This window comes from Garra rufa, chromosome 22 (genome assembly GCF_049309525.1).
Source record: "Garra rufa chromosome 22, GarRuf1.0, whole genome shotgun sequence".
Lineage (NCBI taxonomy): Eukaryota > Metazoa > Chordata > Actinopteri > Cypriniformes > Cyprinidae > Garra > Garra rufa.
The window spans coordinates 11,029,349-11,050,418 of NC_133382.1; the positions used below are offsets into that span (position 1 = coordinate 11,029,349).

Sequence of the window (21,070 nt, forward strand, 5' to 3'; positions counted from 1 at the left end):
TTTTGTTAGCAAGTTTGACATACGGGGACACTGTTTAACACATGTGGCTCCAAAGCTGAACTTTTTGTCCTTGTTGGGTTTGGACTGAAATGTGTTCGGGTCATAGATGGTGGGTGGGGGGCAGTTGTCTTTACATGTCCCACTGTCATTGAAGTGACGACAAGCCTACAGGCGCAATAACAAAATGTGGTAGAACAGATCATTTAATTTCAGTTACACATAAATGATAGAATGATATAGAATGAATAATTATGATCTTTTTACCAGACAGTCAGTGTCTTTCGGCCCCGTGCAGCCAGCAGCACATTGCACATGACAGCAGTCGTTGGGTTTCGGACCCTTACAACGCAAACACCCAGATGAGCAACGTACAGAGGTCACTGTAGAAAAAGAGGTACAAATAATTTAGTCTCAAATAAAGAATTTCATTACGTTTTACGACAAAACACAAATAATTACAAAAATTTGGTCAAATTGTTTCTACTTAGTCCCTGACAGGAGAGTAGCATTGAACTGATCATTAATTTTCTCTCGTCTAAACTAGATTTGATTTGAAAACAGATGTTAATTTTGCCATAGAGTACCAAAAATGTATTAAATAATTAACTATAAAAATAAAAAAAATAAAAAAATTGACAACAAAATTATATGATTATGTAATATTCTGCCTAAATTAGACCATTCTGGGACACGAAAGCACAAATCAATTCTAAGCACATTTTTTGTTATTAAACCCAAAAAATGGGCCAAATTGCCTGTGACACTGACATGTTTGGCAGTCCTGATTTGTTTCTCCCCAGCATCCACCATCTGGTTGACAAGCTGAAGAACAAACAGGACCTGAAAATAGATAAATATTATTAAAAAATAACAATGATGCATTAAACGGTTTACTGTATTATGGCAAAGTTGTCTAGAAGTGAACTCACAGTTCTTTGGGATGTCTTGGAGATGCAGCAGTTTGTTTTCAACTGTAGTTACAGTGTCTTTCCAGTTAATATTCCGAGGAAAGCAAAGTTGAGGATTTTCCCAAATATAAACTCCGCCAAGCAAGATTTCTGTGAAACATAGGCAAAAATTTTTAAATTAATTTATAGCAAATGCACACATATAGAGCAATTAAATAGAGCTCAGCATAAAAGTGATTTGCTTTGTGAAATTTCACAATTGAAACCCAGTCATTTCGATTGGAATATGTGCAATAGTAAGTTTCAAGAAGGAAAGAAAGAAATTAAAAAAAAAGAAATTCCCATCGTAGATTTTAAATCAGGGTCAACTTAGTTCAAATTTACTGTTTTGACCAAAAGAAAACTGCTTGATTTAAATTGACCACTTTGTGAGCTGTTCTTCGTGCAATGCAAGACAAATTCTTGTAGAAAATTCTCTTTGCCAAAAATTGGCTTTAGAAATTTCATGACTTTTCTTAATATTACATTCATTTCTATGACCTTTCAGGCCTAGAAATCACAATTTTAAAATTGCCTTATATTTTAGAATTTTCCAAAATCCTGGGAACCTTGAACAAATGACTAAATCAGGGTTCCCAAACTATTTCACCAATAAATTTCCATGTCTTTTCCATGACATTTCAGTCATTACTGACGTGATGGATAAAGCATTTTTTTAAATCATTTTGTAGCGATAGCAGAGGATTGTTAAGTAACAGTCAGTGCAATGCATTTATTGATTTCATTAATTCATTCAACTATGCCTAACGTTTATAATAAGACAAGTCAAGTCACCTTTTTTTTATATAGTGCTTTTTACAATTAAGATTGTGTAAAAGCAGCTTTACTGTATTAAACAGGAAAATAGTGTATCGATAATGCGAAAGGACAATAGTAAACACTTAATTTTCAGATAATTTAGTGATGTCATGGTCCAGCTCAGTTCAGTTCAAATAGTGTCTGTGCAATCAAGTCAACGATATTGTGGAAAAAATAAGTGTCCCCAACTAAACAAGCCAGAGGCAACAGTGGCAAGGAACCAAAACTTCATCGGTGGTGAAAATGAAGAAAAAAGCCTTGGGGGAAAACAGGCTCAATGAAAAAAAAACATCTAGTAACCTAATAAGTTCTAAGACCTTTAAAGAAAGGCCACTTTGTGTGTATAGGAAACAGTTACTAGCTCGTAACATTTGCCACCCAATGAATCACACGCAATTACTCTCAAGTAACAGACAGATGTTATCATTTGAGCAGGATTTACTCAATACACAAGTACTCACAAACAGCATGAAATATTTTAGACCTGAGCATAAAAATGTACATTATGTATATTATAAAATTTCACTTACAGAGTGAATATAAGATTATTTGCGGCATCCCCTGGTCACCATTCAAATTTTGACTTTTTAAAAAAAACTCCAGACTCCTTACCCGTAAGACTCCTGAGGCGTAGGTCTCTTAGGCCGAGTCCCGTCTGACTGTGATGAATGTTGTTATGTACAGCGAGAGCGTAGCTGGAGTTATAAAGCTGACTGCCTCGAATGATTCGCAGATTGTCCAGAGGAATTGAACGCACTGAGACATGAGCTATCAGCACATACCCCTGAACCTCCACAATCCCCTAATAACAAACAAACAAGTGAGTGGATTAAATGAATAGCAATAGCATATCAGTTTTTTGGGGGGGATTCGGAATGTTTTACTTAAAGTAGTATGTTAAGTTGGGTCATTTTTTCAAACTAGCTTTTCTCTATAAAAGAGTATTGCAGACTTATAGAAATATGCTATATATATGGGTCAAACATGTTAAAATGTTCACATAAAAAAAATACAAAGGTGATTTTATGTCTATAGAAAGAACATTAAATGTAAATAAAGTGTCTACTTTTAAAGTTTTAAATAAGTTTCTGGTAATAATATTACATTCAGTGTAACAATATATATCTAAAAATTCAAACAACATGCATATTCTTACTTGTACAAATTAAAATATATTAAAGAATAAAGGAGCATGTTAAATTTTATTGTATTTAAAAATTCTTCTCATTTCTGACAAATGGGCAAAACCTAGTATCGTGGCAAATTTTAGAAATGTAGAAATACAACTTATTAGTATTTGGGGTGAAAGTAATTCATTTCTTAATGTGTCATAAATAGATTTTTGTTGTAAATATGCCTGACAAGATTGTTACACTGAATGACATTTTAGTGGGTGTCTTCTGTAAATTGCAAAAATGCAATTAAATTAAACCGAAAACGTAAAAATTTGCAAAAATTTTGGAAGTGGTTAAAATGCTTAAACCCTTTTTCATCTTTGACCCATATACACTATAGAGACACACACAATCACACGACAGTCCTGTACCTGCAGAAAGGAGAGATCTGGATTGCCCTGCAGGTGTGTGATCTCCAGGTTACCATGTACCACCTGGCAGCCCGTGTACAGCAGCCTGAGCATTTCATAATGATTCTCAAGACTGGAAGGTAAAGCCAACTTCATATCGGTTCCGAGACATACTGAAAAATAAAACAAAGATGCACAATCAGCAGGGTTGTATGAAATTCTATGGATTTATTTTTCTTTCCCAGATTAGGCCAATTGAAGTAATTTTGTTTGTCACACTGGCCTTTATGGAAGGATTATTTTCAGCATTTACAGGAGGTAGTCGGTAAGTTTATTGCCGTCCAAATCCAGAATGTCGGTGTTTGCCGGCCGAATTACCTACTGTTTTCTGACAAACGCCAAGATCGGGTGGCAATTGAATTGCCATCTGAATCCAGTTTACAAGACATCGATTCAAAATTCAGTGTTTAAATCCTTTTTGACCACTGCTAAACACTGTACAGTAACTGTTGTACTTCGCTGTAATTTTCATGCTTATTTATTGTAATTAAACATGCAAGAACAATATTTCAGAACTGCTCCATCACAGCGAATGTGAGCAGAAAGTAAAGAAAAGCACGAAAACACTCCAAATGGGTCTTTATTATGGCAGCAGGTATGTAATACAATTTTAAAATGTGTATTATATAGTTATACATAATTATATTCAACTATAGCACATCTGTTTTCTTATTTTTAAACAGGAGATTGAAATAAAAATAAATATGATTATATATAGTAAAATATGCTTGGAATAATAAGAATACATTTTACATAATAATAAGCAATTTTTAACGCATTTCACACATTAATAAGTAATTTGAATACATTTTACACATTAATAAGAATACATTTGTATATATATATATATATATATATATATATATATATATATATATATATGTATTTTTTTTTTTTTAGCAGACAATCAAAGATTCGTTCAAATGCAGAGTGTTGCTTGGAGGATGTACTATACTTCTACTGTAATCCTTGTTTGGAACTATTTTCGTTGGTGAAACAGAACAAAACAGTAAATATTCTGTCTAAATTGTAAGTAACTTAATAACTACTTGACTAACTACTTGTTTATTGAACTAAAATCAATGTAACATTTGCATTTGTGAAAATATTCAGCAAAATACCTCCCTTGGTACGTTACTGAGCTACATCATGTTATAAATAAACTACACATTTTGAATTTTTACCTCAGTGCGTTTCTTCAGTGTTTATGTGTGCTGCTACACTTATTTGTTTTGAAGTCTCTCACAAAGAGACAGACAGCATGACCTTGATACCAAAAACTTTTGGTCTGTCCAATGATGTGCACAGATGTGACCCATCAAATCTGAATTTAAGACATTTGAAAACTTTTTAAGGACCCGCGAACACCCTGGCATTAATATCAGTTCAAATGTGTTCAAAATATCACCTTAAATACACACACATATATGATTTAAACAGTCCTGAATACTGCCCTCCTGTCTTTCGCTTTATCACACTGCTACTTTGCTTAGGATACTGTAAATAGATGTGTTTGGCACTCACTGTGAGCGTCCATGTCATGACAGAGTGTGTGCATGTGGTGCAGCACTGTACTGAGATTTGTGCATGTGTGTGGAGATATTTGGCAACTTGTTGCCCTCATTCACAAATGATTTCCTGTAAGGTCACTTTAGATTCAGTGCACTGTAAACTGCAGGGTAACATTTGACTTTTGACTGTAAACCAAACTTCTCTCTGTAGTTTCAATTGTCTATCTGTTGATATTTTGATATTATTTAAAGCCAGTTTATTCCAGGTTTTCCTGTACATAATTCATAAATCACTACACATTATTTCACAGATCTAAAATGTTTTTGTTTAAATATATGTCAATGTTAGATTAAAGAGCTGCGGTGACACAAATTAGCATTTAAGGGAGATTAAATGTTTAATCCTTTAATGTGTTGACATATTATTGAAAGAGCTGTTTTTCTGTACTAACATGTATGCATGAGGATGGGACTGAATAATAAGTCACTGTTTTCTCTAGTTCACACATCCTTTCCAAGTTCCGTTGGTCCTCTTTCATCATCCTAACATTCCCTCGTCTGTGTGCTTGAGTGTGTGAGGGGCGGCTGGTGGTCTTGAATAGAAAACAAATCTATTAGTCTATGTTTCTGCGTCACTTTCTCTTTCTCTCTTTCACTGTACTTCTGTTCCTACATAATCATTTTTTAACTCCTACTCAAACCTGATTCAGACTGGCTGAGGTGCAGCTGTTTTACACCACAACGTATCACCAAAGACATCCAAACCAACAGGTTTACACACACACACACACACACACACACACACACACACACACAGTTCCTCTGACTTTTGCATAATAGTTTTATGTTGCTGTCTAAATCAATATATTGTCCAGGCCAATTAAATGCTTGAGAAACAGTAGCAGTAGACTTTACTTATCTGCATTGGGAAATTGTGTTTCAGTGGATGTCAACAATAACCAACATACAAAAAAAGTTAGGTCAAATCAACTACACTGTACTACACTTAAAACTTAAAATTTTAAGTTGAATCAATTCAAATATCTAAGTTATCACTTAGTACAACTTAACGTTTTAAGTTGACTAAACTTTTTTGAATTGACTAAGCTTAAAATTATAAGGCAGCCCAGGTAACCATTTTTTTAAGTTGATTCAACATATTGTTTTTTACAGTGTACTCACTAATAGCTTATAACTAATAAGTTAACTACATGTGGCGTACTCCTATAAAAAAAATCAGTCAAGTTGTACTTTAAAACCTGCAATAATACACTGACATAGTAAGTGATGTATGTATGTCCCTAGTAGGGATGGCGAAAACTAAAAAATTTCTTGACCGACCACCGAGCCTCATTAGCCGGTTGAAACCGGTTAACCGATTAGTTTAAAATATGGTACGCTATTTGAAATAACAGCCATTTCCAGCCGCGCCTGCAATTTCGCAACTCTGTCGCATCTCTGCCGCTCTGCCTCCCGCACACACACACACACACACTGCCACTCACGTCACTTTTTTAAAATCCCCTACAGCGCGAAACATGAGTCCCGCAAACGCGGCGCCGAAGAGCTTGTTGTATGTAATCGTAGGACAAATGGCTTAGTTTCAAATGGTTTGGGTACAAGGTGATCGCTTTGAAAATAAAGGCGTTTGTCTAGGTTAGAAGCTCATTTGAAACATTGCCACGGCTCATTTAAGAAAATGACAGCTCCGAAGAGACGCCGCTTTAGTTGAGGTAGTGCTAACCATATAAAAGAAAGATGATGATCATCATCACCTTATCGGTTACCACTGAAATGTAGATGTAATGTATTTCCAAATCTAAGCCCATCTTATGCTGAATGTTGCCTAATAGACTGCAACATGATAAAACCAATGGATAAAACAGGCACCTTCAGAATGCGTAAAAGACGCACCGGCACTTTTTTTTTTAACCGACTACCGACAACTTTGACCGGTTAACGTTGATACGGTCAACCACCGGTCAAACGGTCATCGGTTAACATCCCTAGTCCCTAGGGTTTCTGCAATGCAGAAAACATGGACAAAATCAAGAATTCAGTAATAAAACATGAATTTGCAGTATAACACAGAGTTTGGCTAAATTTGGAAATATATCAAAAGCATGGATGTACTAAGCCCTGAATTAGGCTCTGTGAATATTAAACCACAAAAACAGAAAAAAGATATTTAAACATGCCTGTTTGGTCAGTGTGTCTTAGTGTGAATGAGTGGTGCAGTTTCATCTACTACAGTTGCTAAAGCATGCATGACGCTCTAGTGTTTTCAGTCTCACTATGAGAACGTCAAAACATGAACAACTTCTCCACAGCTGCTTTGGGAGTCACTTCACAAGTATTTCAAGATTTTGATTTCACAAGAACTATTGTCAGATACTTAAAAGTCTACAAATACTGATAGGTACTGAGTCTTCACTAGACTACAACTGATTATAAATTTATATTAAATCATAAATCTAGACAAATTAAAAGACAACACAGCATTGCTGAAAAATTAAAACATGTTATATTATTGTAGTAGTATTATAAAAATTATGGAATCCAGACATAAAACATAGAATTTACTGTATAACGCGAAATGTTGGTCAAAAGTTGGTCAGTACACTTAAATCAAAACACGATATGGCTGCAACAATGCTATTTAAATATGAATCCTGTCTTTATGAATGAATGTGAGAAAAAATATTTTCATATCATACACAAACAGAAACCTGAAGGTCCTCAAAGCAACCCGTCAAAACAAAAGTTAGGTTTTAAAGGTCATTGCACACTGTTTTCACACGTTGAAAAAAATCCAGTTGAAACTCTGCCTCCGAAACTTTCCTCTATCATAAAAAAAAGGGATCAGGTTAGATTTTCTTAATTTTCGCATCTGTAGGAAGCATTTTGATAGGAAATGATGACAAATATGAAAAAAAAAATGCGTCTGAAAATTTTGTCTGTTTAATATTGTAAGTTTTATGATTTATGAATAAAAATGTAATTTAGCGATAGAGTCTAGAACAATTTTAATAATAAAAAAAGAAAATGAAATAAATGGAATATGAAAATAAATAAATAATTAAACAGAATTTGGGAAAAAATAAAATGGATTTCAATGGGACCAACAACTGGCATGCTTTTTGATTATTAAAATTCAATTAAATCATTAAGTCAAAATTTAAATCAAAAACAAAATATGGGAAAAAACAAAACTGGTTTCTCAGGGGCCTAGACATATTATTTAAATTAAACTTTTAATAAACTGTTAAATTGTATACATTTATTATTTTAATTAATTAGACATGATTTAATTCTTAAAATTTAATTTAACCAATAAACCAGCCAAAAATTTAAATTCTGTGATTAATTACTAACCCTTTTTACACAAAAAGTAATCCTATGTTGAACCACTGATCATATGGATGAACGTCATAGTTGCGTTGCTGTCTTTGCAGGTTCAGAAAGCTCTCGGATTGAATCAAAAACATCTTAATTTGTGTTCCGAAGATGAACAAAGGTCTTGCATGTTTGGAATGACATGAGAATGAGTAATTAATGACAGAATTGTAATGTTTTGGGTAAACTATCCCTTTAATTTATTTTCAAACATTAAACCATCAAGCTTTTATTTTGCTGGAAAATAAGTGCCTCTCAATAAGCGCTACTCATTTCAAGTTGGGGAAGATGGTTAGCACATGTATCGTTCCCAAAAGGACAATAAACTGACCCAAGATTCAGAGTCCATGTGTAACAAAAAAGAAAAAAAAAAAAAGGAAAAAGAAAACAAAATATGTGAAGAAAAAAAAATTTGAGCTCCATGTAGTACCAAAACAAGAGACCATCGCCTACACACTAGTGTAGACACATTCCTTGTGTCACTGGAAACTTGTGTCACAAGGCATAAGAGCTGCTCTCGGTCTCTAGGGCAACAGCACAGGAGAGACAGATTGAATATAAATCAGTGCTCTTTACCTGTGCAGTGAGCAAATTCGCCACACCTACTCTTGGTGTGTGGCCAGACAGGAAGTGAAGTGTGTGCTTCACTAGTGTGTTCTTTCAATAGGATTTCAGCTGCCAACTTCTGTTAACCGCTGCTGCCACGGAGACTGATCTCGCAGACAACAACAATACAAACAACAGAGTACGAGCTGAACATTTACAGCGACTAAAGATCAACTGCTGCCTACCAGCTCCTGACCTCGGCTATAATAAGAGAAACAGCAAAGCTTGTCCCAAACACATCCCTTATGATCCTTTATCAGTGGCCACAGGAACAGTGTCTCCAAGGGGTTTCATAACTTTGCTTGTGTCCTTTGGTCATTGACCTCAAATGCTCCTCAATGGACTAGCCAGTGGATTCAAATCGATAAAACTAACACAGCAGTGACAAAAACACTCAACTAAAGGGAACCTTTTAGTGCATATAATGATTTCAAATTCAATTTGTGAACCATGGGCATTAACAAAACAGTCTTAGTTACATACAGTGCATGGAAAAATACTTGAATTTCATAATTCATCTTCATTCTCAGCTTTTTACAAAACATATCAGTGCATATTCTATTCTTGCTCTCTTGCACGTAGTCACACAACAAACAAGAATTACTCAACCGACGGGAAGAACAGGATTTGGACCAGACCTTGTGTCTCTGTGTTTGTGAAGCGTGTATTACTCCGTTCTGACACACTGCTCTGTGCATACCAAAATACTAGTGCTGGACTAATGCAAGCATTCCTGACGAGAGAATGACCTTCCACATACTTAACATATAGAAACCTTCTTGCAGGTAAACAAACACAAAAACAGCCTCAGTTAAACCACTGTTTATAGCTTGATTCGACTTGATTATCTAGATTTTTATTTTTTTTCCCAGGTCTAGAATATTGGTGATGCTTTAGCTGTTCAGTTTGCACAATGAAGCCCTTTTGGAAAAGGGATTTTTGTAACATTCAATATTTATCTAGTTATGGGTTTAGAGCTTCTACAGAGAGCATAGTCACATGAAGCTGTGAATGTAAATACATAAAAAACTACTGTGATGGAGGACATAAACTTCTATTCTAATGGTGTTTTGTGCATTATTTATTTAATTGTTCAAAAAATTTGAATTCATTTAAATATACTGGGTCATTGGTTGTTGTGCGACACTGTTTATGTCTCTCAAACGTTTACCCAAAATGAAAATTACCCCATGATTTACTCACCAAGTCATGCTAGGTGTATATGACTTTCTCCTTTCAGATGAATACAATCTCAGTTATATTTAAAAATGTCTTGGCTCTTCCAAGCTTTATACAGTAAAGGAAAAAATGATTTGATCCCTGCTGATTTTGTAAGTTTGTCCACTGACAATGAAATGATCAGTCTATAATTTTAAAGCTAGGTTTATTTGAACAGTGAGAGACAGAATAAAAACAACAACAAAAATCTAGAAAAATGCATTTCAAAAAAGTTATAAATTGATTTTAATTAGTGAAATAGGTATTTGACCCCCTCTCAAAACATGACTTAGTACTTGGTGGCAAAACCCTTACCGGCAATCACAGAGGTCAGATGTTTCTTGTTGTTGGCCACCAGGTTTGCACACATCTCAGGAAGGATTTTGTCCCACTCCTCTTTGCAGATCCTCTCCAAGTCATTAAGGTTTTAAGGCAGACATTTGGCAACTCGAACCTTCAGCTCCCTCCACAGATTTTTTATGGGATTATAGGAGATATACATCTGGAGACTGGCTAGGCCACTCCAGGACTTTACTGTGCTTCTTCTTGAGCCATTCCTTTGTTGCCTTGGCCATGTGTTTTGGGTCATTGTCATACTGGAATACCCATCCACAACCCAATTTCAATGTCCTGGCTGAGGGAAGGAGGTGCTCACCTAAGATTTGGCGCTACATGGCCCCGTCCATCAACCCTTTGATGCGGTACAGTTGTCCTGTCCCCCTAGCAGAAAAACACCCCCAAAGCATAATGTTTCCATCTACATGTTTGATGGTAGGGTTGGTGTTCTTGGGGTCATAGGCAGCATTCCTCCTCCTCCAAACACAGCTTTGAGTTGAGTTGAGTTGACAACGGAGTTGAGTTGATGCCAAAGAGCTCGAATTTGGTCTCATCTGACCAAAACACTTTCACCCAGTTCTCTTCTGAATCATTCAGATGTTCATTGGCAAATTTCAGACAGGGGGCCTAGCAGGCCCTGCAGGATTTCAGTCCTTCACCACGTAGTGTGTTACCAATTGTTTTCTTGGTCCCAGCTGACTTGACATGATCCTCCTGTGTAGTTCTGGGCTGATTCCTCACCATTCTCATGATCTTTGAAATGCCACAAGGTGAGATGTTGCATGGAGCCCCAGACCGATGGACAGTTATTTTGTGTTTCTTCCATTTGCGAATAATCACACCATCTGTTGTCACCTTCTCAACAAGCTGCTTGGCGATGGTTTTGTAGCCCATTCCAGCCTTGTGTAGGTCTACAATCTTGTCCCTGACATCCTTGGACAGCTCTTAGGTCTTGGCCATGGTGGAGAGTCTGGAATCTGATTGATTGGTTGCCTCTATGGAGAGGTGTCTTTTATACAGGTAACAAGCTGAGATTTGGAGCACTCCCTTTATAAACCATAATCTCTAGCTTTTGCTAACTGTCATATGCGAGGTTACGAGAGAGTGGCATTCTAGTGGATGACATAGGACGTAGGTGAGCATGGTGACGAACACAGAAATGCAGAGGACAGGGCAACAGTCGGTCATGAATGAGAAGTACAAAACTTGTAAAGAAAATGTAGTAGGAATTCGATATAAGCCAAAAGCAGACCTTTGCTGTAACAAAACTTGATTCTCGTGAGACTAACATATACTCACAGGAGCTTACGCTACTCCCTACGTCCTACATTATCTGCTGAAATGTGGATATAAAGCCTTCGGAGCTGCGTAGAGTATTTTTTTATGATTTTGCTTCAAATTCATGACCACTATTTACTGCCATTATAAACCTTGGAAGAGCCATATCTCTGATTGTATTTGTCTGCAAAAAAAAAGTCATATACACCAAGGATGGCTTGAGGGTGAGTAAATCATGGGGTAATTTTTATTTTTGGGTGAACTAACCCAAAAGGCCTGTTCACATCATAACTGTAATAATAATGATAACTATGTTAGGTGTTCACATCAACAGTTAACAACATTCTGTTAATTTTAAGAGGGCACTGCAGTTATGCCATCTGCTGCTTTGATTGCTCAAGCTTTTTAAAGTCAAAAACATTCATTTAAGGGTATAGAGACCATAGTGACCTAAAGCTGTAAATGTAAATATATGATACTGTGATGGTGGACAGAAAAGTATATTCTAGTAGAGCTACTTTTGTATTTGATCATTATTTATAGGTAACAGCCACAATTCAAATGTATTGGGAAAAAGACTTTGACACGAATATGACTTTATTTATTTACTTTAGAAGAAAGAGGAAAATCAAATCCGTACACCACATTCATGTCCCAGTCGCAGAAGAAAATAAAAACAATTCTATTTTATATTTTTGCATTAATCAATTTTATTTATTAAACCCAAGTATGAATCTCATTAAGTTAGTGTTTTTAAACATTTTACATTTATTCCAAAATAGTTACTTAAGGCAGTAACTTTAGTAAATAAATTTAGACAATATATTTTGTTTGTGAACTTATGTTCAGCTATTCTTTTTAATAATGAACTATTTTTTAAATTTTCAGATCATCAGTCAGTCATCAAAGCTTAGTAAATATTGGTCTCAGACAGAGATTTACTTTAAATTTCATCAAGCTGATTACTCAGTTATTTTGACGTAAAAAGTGGTTGTATCTAAGTGTTTGTTAACTTACTTTTTTTAATTACTGTTCCCATTAACACAATTATATTGTTCACTTTGACTGATTCACGAACATGGAATGAGCACAAACACAAGAGGCGGGATTTATCACATCAACCAATCACAGCCAAACATAACCAGTAATATTCAGTCATATCACGATGGAGGCATTGCCTCATCTCACGTGAATTTCCCCCATTTATTCTCAATTTCTCACACTCCTGACATGCTTTGAAGGGTCTGTTAAAACTCAATGGGCTCTGGGGAGGCGAGTTGTAATTTAGAGCCAGTGTTTTTCAATTAAGTGAAATCTAGAATCTTAAATGATTTTCGATATTTTAAAGCCATGGCTGACCTTGTTTCCTTTTGATTTGATCTGGTGTTATAAAGGGATTTTGTGTGAGGTTATTGAAGACAACCTGTTTTTGCAACCTTCCTAAGATTATTTTTGCTTTTTCTATGTGTTTAACAGTGTGTTGATTGGCTAGACAATGTTTTAGAATGTGTAATAAAGGGTCTTTGAAATTAAATTTTCTCTCTATATATAATATAAACCTAGTTATGCCATGAAACTTGGATGACGCAGGCTGACGGGCAGTTAATGTACTGATGATATCACAGAGTTATACGACTTGGCACAAGCTGATTGGTTCAAGTTGCGTGCGCAACCAATAAGCTTGCAGCTATTTAAATGGCTGGTAGCTTCATTTCGCAGCGTGCTTTAAGAGTTCCTCTGAAACCCTCCACCTTCCCCAGCTCCCCCTGTATAGATCTCTTATGGGTTATTTTATGCTATTTGTGCAGCAGCATGTGTTAAATACTCACAGCACCGTATCGCCATATGCTTTGCCAGTAGCAAGTTCTGTACTAGCTTGCAACTGCAGCAGCAGCGTAGCAGTTCTATTTCGCCAAGACCAAATACATTAACATTGTCATATCCATTACCATGCTAAACTTTTCCGAGAGTTGTCATGACAGAAATATTGTTTGTGTGTCTCCTTAAAAGCAATGCCACTATGGCTATATGTCTTTTGTTGTTGCATTATGCATCAAGCTAATTATGAGCATATTGTCATAATGATTGTATTTCCAGATTTGGATTGTAAGACACAAATAAAAAAAAAGAAGTAGTTTTAGGACAGTTTTATGCTGTTTTTTTTTTTGTTATTTTTGTAGCTTAACAGTGTCATGATCTGGGCTGTGGGGTTTCCCTTAGCCACCTGAGGTCGCTGTTTCCCCTTTCCCTTGCACTGCACTTCCCTGATTGTATACACCTGTCTGTGATCGTTAGCACTCATCTACCTACACCTGTCTTGTGATCGTTACACTCGTCTCAACTCACACCTGTTCACAATTATACGGACTTTAAAGCTGCTCATGTCTCACTGCTCATTCTGGCTGCATTGTCTTTGTGTGTGTTTCTCTGTGTTCCTGATCCTCCTAGACCGTGTTTCCTGTTTTGTTTATTTGATCTTGTATTCTAGTCGTGTTGTGCCGTGTTGGCCTTTGGTTTGTTTATTCGTTTGTTTATTTGTGTTAATTTAATAAATTCTCTACCTGCATCTGGACTAGAGGATGACACGGGAGTGGATTTTCACTCCTGTCCCGTCCCACTCCCATATAAAGAAATCTTGTCCCGTCCCACTCCCAGACCAAAGTTTAAAAAATAATCCCGTCCCATCCCGCTCCTGGTAAAATGACTCCCACTCCCATCCCGCTCCCGTTTAAAATGACTCCCGCTCCTGTACCGCTCCCATATATTTTTTTCTTCATTTAGTGTTTAGGTAATACATATGATTTTATCTGCTTCCCATCTGTTTTAGACCAGCTGCTGGGCCCCTGTTTCTAGATTTTCTGGAGAAAATCTAGAAACCGGAGACAGCAAATAAAAGAAAACAGTAGTTCACACCTTGTCTACAATAGTTTAATAAACCCAAACAACATATAAAGCTGCATTTTACTCATTTTTTGTTGAGTAAAATATACATTTATAGTTTACATTTATAAACACTTATATGCTGCGTCCCAATTTGCATACTATCCGTCCTAAATAGTATTCGAAAATAGAATTAGTATGTCCCAAATCGTAGTATGTTTTAAAAAAGTATTCCAAAGTGGATGGTCTATACTACTTAACTTCAGAATTTGAAGTGCAGATCAATGCGCACTCTAATGGCTAATATTGCCCACAACAAATTGCGAGGTGAACGAGAATTTGATTAGAACTACAAACACGCATAAAAAGTGTTAAAAAACTACAAACATGGCGGATATGGGCGACCAACGGACAGGTAGAGAAAGGGGTTTAAGTGATAAATAATCAATGTGTAACCTAATAAAAAATATTTATTTAATGTTATCCGTGTTATATTTCATGTGCAGCAACATTATGGAATTTTATAATGATAGGTTTGGTCATTAACTTTTTAAATGCATATGCAAACACGAGCAGAGTTCTCGGCATGAAAGACTCCCGAAAGAAAATGCCTCTTCATTTCTCTCTAATATGGTAGGAAATCAAATTTAACGAAATGTAGATGATGTTAACTAACAGGGCAGTTTAAACAGTGAAAGACGAAGTTGTATGTCCCAAAATCTGCCTACTATTCTGCTACATTTCCTTTTTTCTTTTTTTGTCGTCTTTCCTATTGGTTGATTCCCGCTCCCGCTGGCTCCCGTTAATATTTTATCCTGTACCGTCCCAATCCCGTGATTAATAGCAAAGATGACTCCCATCCCTCGGGAATCCAAAGGGAATCCCGTGACCCGTGGGATTCCCGAAAAAATGTCAGCCTCTAATCTGGACCCAGACCCCTTCCTTCTCCCAAATGTGACAAACAGCCTGTATTCACTATCACTTCCATTGTATTGTAAAGAGCAGTGTGAACATTCTTCTAAACATCTTTTTTTTAATGTTCCATAAAGTCAAATGGGTTCAGAGTAAATATTACACTGTGCACTGTGTTGCCTCTGCAAAAATCACAAGACAAACTACTGAAGAAAATCAATAGCATACAAAAATGTTTTGTCTTTGCCTAGTCAGTAAACCAAGCTGGCTGTACCAGTGGTTCTCAACCTTTTTGACTCCAAGGCCCCCAGTTGTTCACAACAATATATGATAATAATGAGGCTTAATCATATATCCTGGTTTTCCAAAAACCAAAGAAAAAATAGTTGTTGAGGGAGCAAACTAAAATAAAATAAAAATATTATGATTATTACTTGTTTTTATCTAACTTTAATTCTTGTGTTGTCTTATTTAAAAAAAAAATCAAGTTATCCCTTGAACGTTTCCACTCTCATCATGTTAATTATGAGCCAACAGTGTAAAAATGATTGCAACCCTTCAAAACCTATGCCAAAGTTAATTTGAAAATAGTTCTAATGAGTTACAAACCTGACTATTTAGGTCTGTCCACACCAAGAATGTTACAGTTATTGTTATCATAATAATTGTGGTGTGGATGCCTCTATTCTTAAAGAATTAGACTGATTATTTAAACTTTAGATGTTATCCTTGGTGTGAATAGGCGTCTACGTTGATACTAAATGTCAATACAGCATGTGAGACTGAAGAGCAGCAAACGTGTGGTGACACTTTCATCTAACAGCATTGCTAAAAGCCACCATTACCGGCTCCATAACACTCAACAATGAAGCATGTAAAGCATATCTAAGACGGCTTTGCACACCCACAACAACTGATAACAGGGACAAGCCCACCAAGCAGCAATGAAACGACTAACTGGACAATGCACAACATGTACACTCTTAAAAATAAAGCTTCCAAAAGGGTGTTTTTGCAGTGATGCCATAGAAAAGACCCTTACCGTGAACAGTTCCTAAAAGAACCAGTTTTAAAAAATCTAAAGAACTTTTCTGACTATAAAGAACCTTTTCTGCATTTGAAAGGTTTCATGGATGTTCAAGGTTCTTTATTTTTAAGAGTGCACTTTTGCATATGCAGAATCAGATGGCAAAACTTACACAGGGATTGATCTTGCTTAGTTTTGAGAATGGGAGAGGCAGTCACATTATATAAGGTCCCATGCCAACAATGTCCCATGCAAATGTCTCAATGCCTTTGTTTATGGATTCAGCTTGCCAACAAGACAGAATACTTCTCCAGGCTGTTGACAATCTGAGTGCATCAAGAATGCTTAAGACAACAGACTTAAGTGTGCTGAAAATATTTACAGAACATGAAAACATTAGACACGCACACGCAGACACGCATTCGTTTAGCTATGTGTGTAATCATACACTGACACAGTTACACAGAACTTTAAAACTAACGACCTTTGGAATAACTTCATTCAGCAAACAGGAAGAAGTGTTTGATTTTCTAAGAACATGAGTTCTTCCTCCAAATAAGTGCACAGAGAAGAATGAAAAGAAAGTCAATGTGTAAATCTGAACAGAAAACAAATAATAGTTTACGACAGTGTTATGCAAAAAAATTAAAACTACAAAGCTTAATCCAGCATATAACAGCAAATCGTTTTTTTTTTTTCATTTTTGTAAATCTCTGTTTACTCTGTTGAGTAAACTGCTTTGCGCACTCATGGATTTTAAAGAGAACTTTCCTGCTATATATTGCCATATAGCAATAGCCAACAAATGCATTATATGGGTCAAATACAGATTTTTACTATAATGCCAAAAATCATTAGGATATTAAACAAAGATTATGTTCCATGAAGAAATTTTGTACATTTCCTACATAAACATATCAAAACTGAATTTTTAATTAGTAATATGCATTGCTAAGAACTTCATTTGGACAACTTTAAAGGCGATTTTCTCAATATTTAGATTTTTTGCACCCTCAGATTTTCAAATAGTTGCATCTCGGCCAAATATTGTCCTGTCCTAACAAATCCATACACCAATGGAAAGCTTATTTATTTAGTTTTCAGGTGAAGTATAAATCTTAATTTCACAAAAATTTACCCTTGTGACTGATTTTGTGGTCCAGGGTCACAAATGTTATATAATAATAACACACTATTATTACTATGGTACTATGGTGTTTTAGACATGATACTAAAGTAACAATTTAACAATACCATGTTTTTGAGCATGTACCATGGTAGCACCATGTAGTTCTTTCACTTATAGTCTAATGTGAACGGTTATTACTCAGTATATATCTCAAACTACCTTATTATTATTATTATCATCATCATCATCATCACTATCTTTATGTTATTGTTGTCTTGTCGTCATGACCAAAATAATTGCTATTGTATTATGAACTATTTTTATAATAATAACATATGCATCATAGCTATTATCATGTTGTTGTTGTTGTGATCATGACCCAGTTAATTGTTCTTGTATGATTGCATTTAATCACAATTGTAGAACTACATTTTGGTTCAGATTTGGCTGTCATTAATATTAAATTTAAAAACTCCACCGTTCTTTGTGTGTGTGTTTTTGAGTGTGTATTGGTTTGATACTAAGATATCAGGAGTTGTGCCCATTAAACTCCTGAACTCTGGGCTGTCAGGTTTCAGCGCTATTGTTATGCAGAAGTTGCAAATCAAGTTTGTGTAACATACTTCACCTACGACTAATGCGCCAACAGTGTGAGAAAAAAACACCCCGACGGGATTTTCTGAATTTATCCACTTTATATATTAGTTTAAGTTAGGTACATAAATACAGTCTTAAATGTTAAATCTGTACTTTACTAAAACAACTTATGAAATCTCAAATTTCACACTCCGGCTATATTTCAAGCAAGCGGCGCGGCAAAACTAAACGCTCCAAATCTTGGGCTCGAAGAGTGGCGTGAAAGCGCAGTGGGCCCCGCCGGTCGCGTCGCGACTTTTAGCAGTGTAAACGGGGTGTCAACCGCCTGAGTAGCAGAGTTTCTTCACAAGAATGTGTCCCGCTGCTGTTTGTTCGTGTTAAACTCTCTATCTGCTTCGTAACTTTACATGAACGTTGTTTGTAATAGTAGCCTGTAATACGGGAATTTGGGAATAGTGTGGGAATGTGGAGATGACCCACCTTCTCTCCCTGTCGTGGCTGTAATACCCAACAGCAGCAGCAGGACCCAGACGAGCCCAAAACTTCTGTCCGTCTCCATCGATTAGTCCTCCATTAGTTAATAGTACTCCAGCTCATATCCGGATCCCGTACACGTTACACAGATCCCTCTCGTTGAGTTTCGATGCGTTTAATGTACCTGTTTTCGTCTCTTTGTTATTTCCCGAATACCAACTTCCTGGCAGGAGCGAGTGCGCCCGACTCTCCAGTCAGTGCGTGTGTGCGTGTGCGTGTGCCATAATACGCGCGCTCCCGCGGAGGAGTGGCAGTACAGATTGACTCCAGTAGTACAGCGGCTCAACTGCAACATTAATGCAGACCAATTATGGAGTCGGGAGCAGTTTTAACAAGTCGAAGGCTAGTTTGTGAATATTTCTCATATTTATGTTTAAGTACCTCAGGCCTTGATAACCAAAAAAGTTCAATTTCCAACGTTAGTGCCCAGGAAAAAAAGTTACTCTTCACTGGAGGCATATGCGGGACATGTTGTTTACTATATGGGGTAAGTTGTCACAATATGAACTTGCATAAATAACTTAAATAAAAGGGATATGTTTTTTGAACAAAGTTTGAACAATTATGACACAAGTATGCTATAAAAATATTAAACATATATAAATGCCAACCAAAACACTAACCATTCAACAATTGTTTGCCTAATAAAAATGTGGCAACCTGTCCTAACCTAAACACATTTCAACCTGTCAGTTCTTATGTCAAAACTTTTTTGACATACTTTGTTTTTATTGAATTCACTTAAACAACAAATAGGTATGTTACGAATATGATGATACTGATACAACTAATACATATAGGCCTGGTTTCACAGACAGGGCTTAGACTAAGCCAGGATTAGCCCATGGTTCAATTAGGACATTTAAGTTATATTTATAAACATGCTTAGAAAAACACATTACTGGTAAGCATCTTGAGACAAAACAAAGGCACTGATATAATTTAAGATTAGTCAGTGCAAGTTTCTTTCAGTTGAAACAGTTCAGACTTACATTTTAGTCTTAGACTAGGCTTAAGCCTTGTCAGCGAAACTGCAAGATAGGGATAGAATTAATAAAAATGTTCTAATTTAAGACAGTTCTAAGGTGTTTTTAAACAACATAAAATCACTTCTATAAAAAGTACTTACTAAGATATAGCCTATGTGACAACTAGCCCCACTCTAGTCATTATTCCAGTTATTACAGACTTTTCCATTTATAATTAAATTTGACTGGTCACCGTCATTCAGATATTAAAGTATTTGCTTTAGAATAGTATCTGTTACAATTTTAGTAATAAGACATTTAATTTAACTTTGATGGTAATTACAAAAGATTAGGGAAAAAAATCTTTTAAAATTGTTAGTAAGAATGGAAATGTTTCAGCCTATTATTAGGCCTAAAGAGTATTAGTATCTAATAAATAGTTACTAGAAAAACTGGAAAGGGAACCATTGACAATTACATAGCTGATTACTATATCAATGTATTTAGTGAATAAGGATAACAGTTTCCATTAAAGTTAAAATAGATATAGACTAGGTACTAGTGGTTAAAAAATAAGTATTTAACTTTGAAATGGTTATTTTTAAGTCTTTAGAAATAATCAATATCAGACACAACGTTTCAAGAAACAGTTCACCCAAAATTGAAAATTTGCTGAAAATGTACCTCAGGCCATGCAAGACGTAGATGAGTTTGTTTCTTCATCGAAAAAGGTTTTGAGAAACTCAACATTACATCTGTTTCTCACCAATGGATTCTCAGCAGTGAATGGGTGCTGTCAGAATCAGAATCCAAACAGTTGATTAAAAATCTAGCTGTTTAGACTCTCATTCTGACGGCACCCATTCACTGCAGAGGATCCACTGGTAAACTTCTCCAGATCTCAGAACACATCTACATCTTAGACGGCCTGAAGGTGAGTAAATCGACAAAATTTCATTTTGGGTGAACTATAAATGATGAAAACTATAATTTAGAATTTTAATGATTGATTTTTTGTTTCTCAAACTGCTATTTGGGGAGTTACTTTAACACTACGAATTTCTACGTGCAGTGGCTGTTTTTCTCAAAAGTCAATAGACTTGGGGAAAATTCCAGAGAATGGCATGTGTTGCCAAAAGTGCCTTTTTTCTCTCACATTGATAGTGTTTGTACCCCAGGCTCAGACTCTGAGATGTAGGCAGAAAGAGGAGGAGGAAGAATAAACCTCTTTCATTCAAAACTATCCAGCATCTTGTCACCTTCATGACCCCTCTTAATACAGTCTGCGAGTAAGTAAACCTTAGTTTATCATATAGCTGAGTATTTA

The 21,070-nt window shown here is 35.8% G+C and overlaps 1 protein-coding gene across 1 annotated transcript in view; it reads right to left on the reverse strand.

Moving 5' to 3' along the window:
- Nucleotides 1–18,954, reverse strand: part of erbb2 (erb-b2 receptor tyrosine kinase 2) — a 43,122-nt gene extending 24,168 nt beyond the window's left edge. The window contains exons 1-7 of the mRNA XM_073828841.1: nt 18,722–18,954; nt 3,313–3,464; nt 2,379–2,568; nt 930–1,058; nt 769–840; nt 265–380; nt 24–165 (exon numbers count right to left, since the gene is read on the reverse strand). Of these exons, the coding sequence (XP_073684942.1) occupies nt 24–165; nt 265–380; nt 769–840; nt 930–1,058; nt 2,379–2,568; nt 3,313–3,464; nt 18,722–18,800 (880 nt within the window). The 5' untranslated portion in view covers nt 18,801–18,954. The remainder of the gene's footprint in view (nt 1–23; nt 166–264; nt 381–768; nt 841–929; nt 1,059–2,378; nt 2,569–3,312; nt 3,465–18,721) is intronic.
- Nucleotides 18,955–21,070: the final 2,116 nt, after the last annotated feature.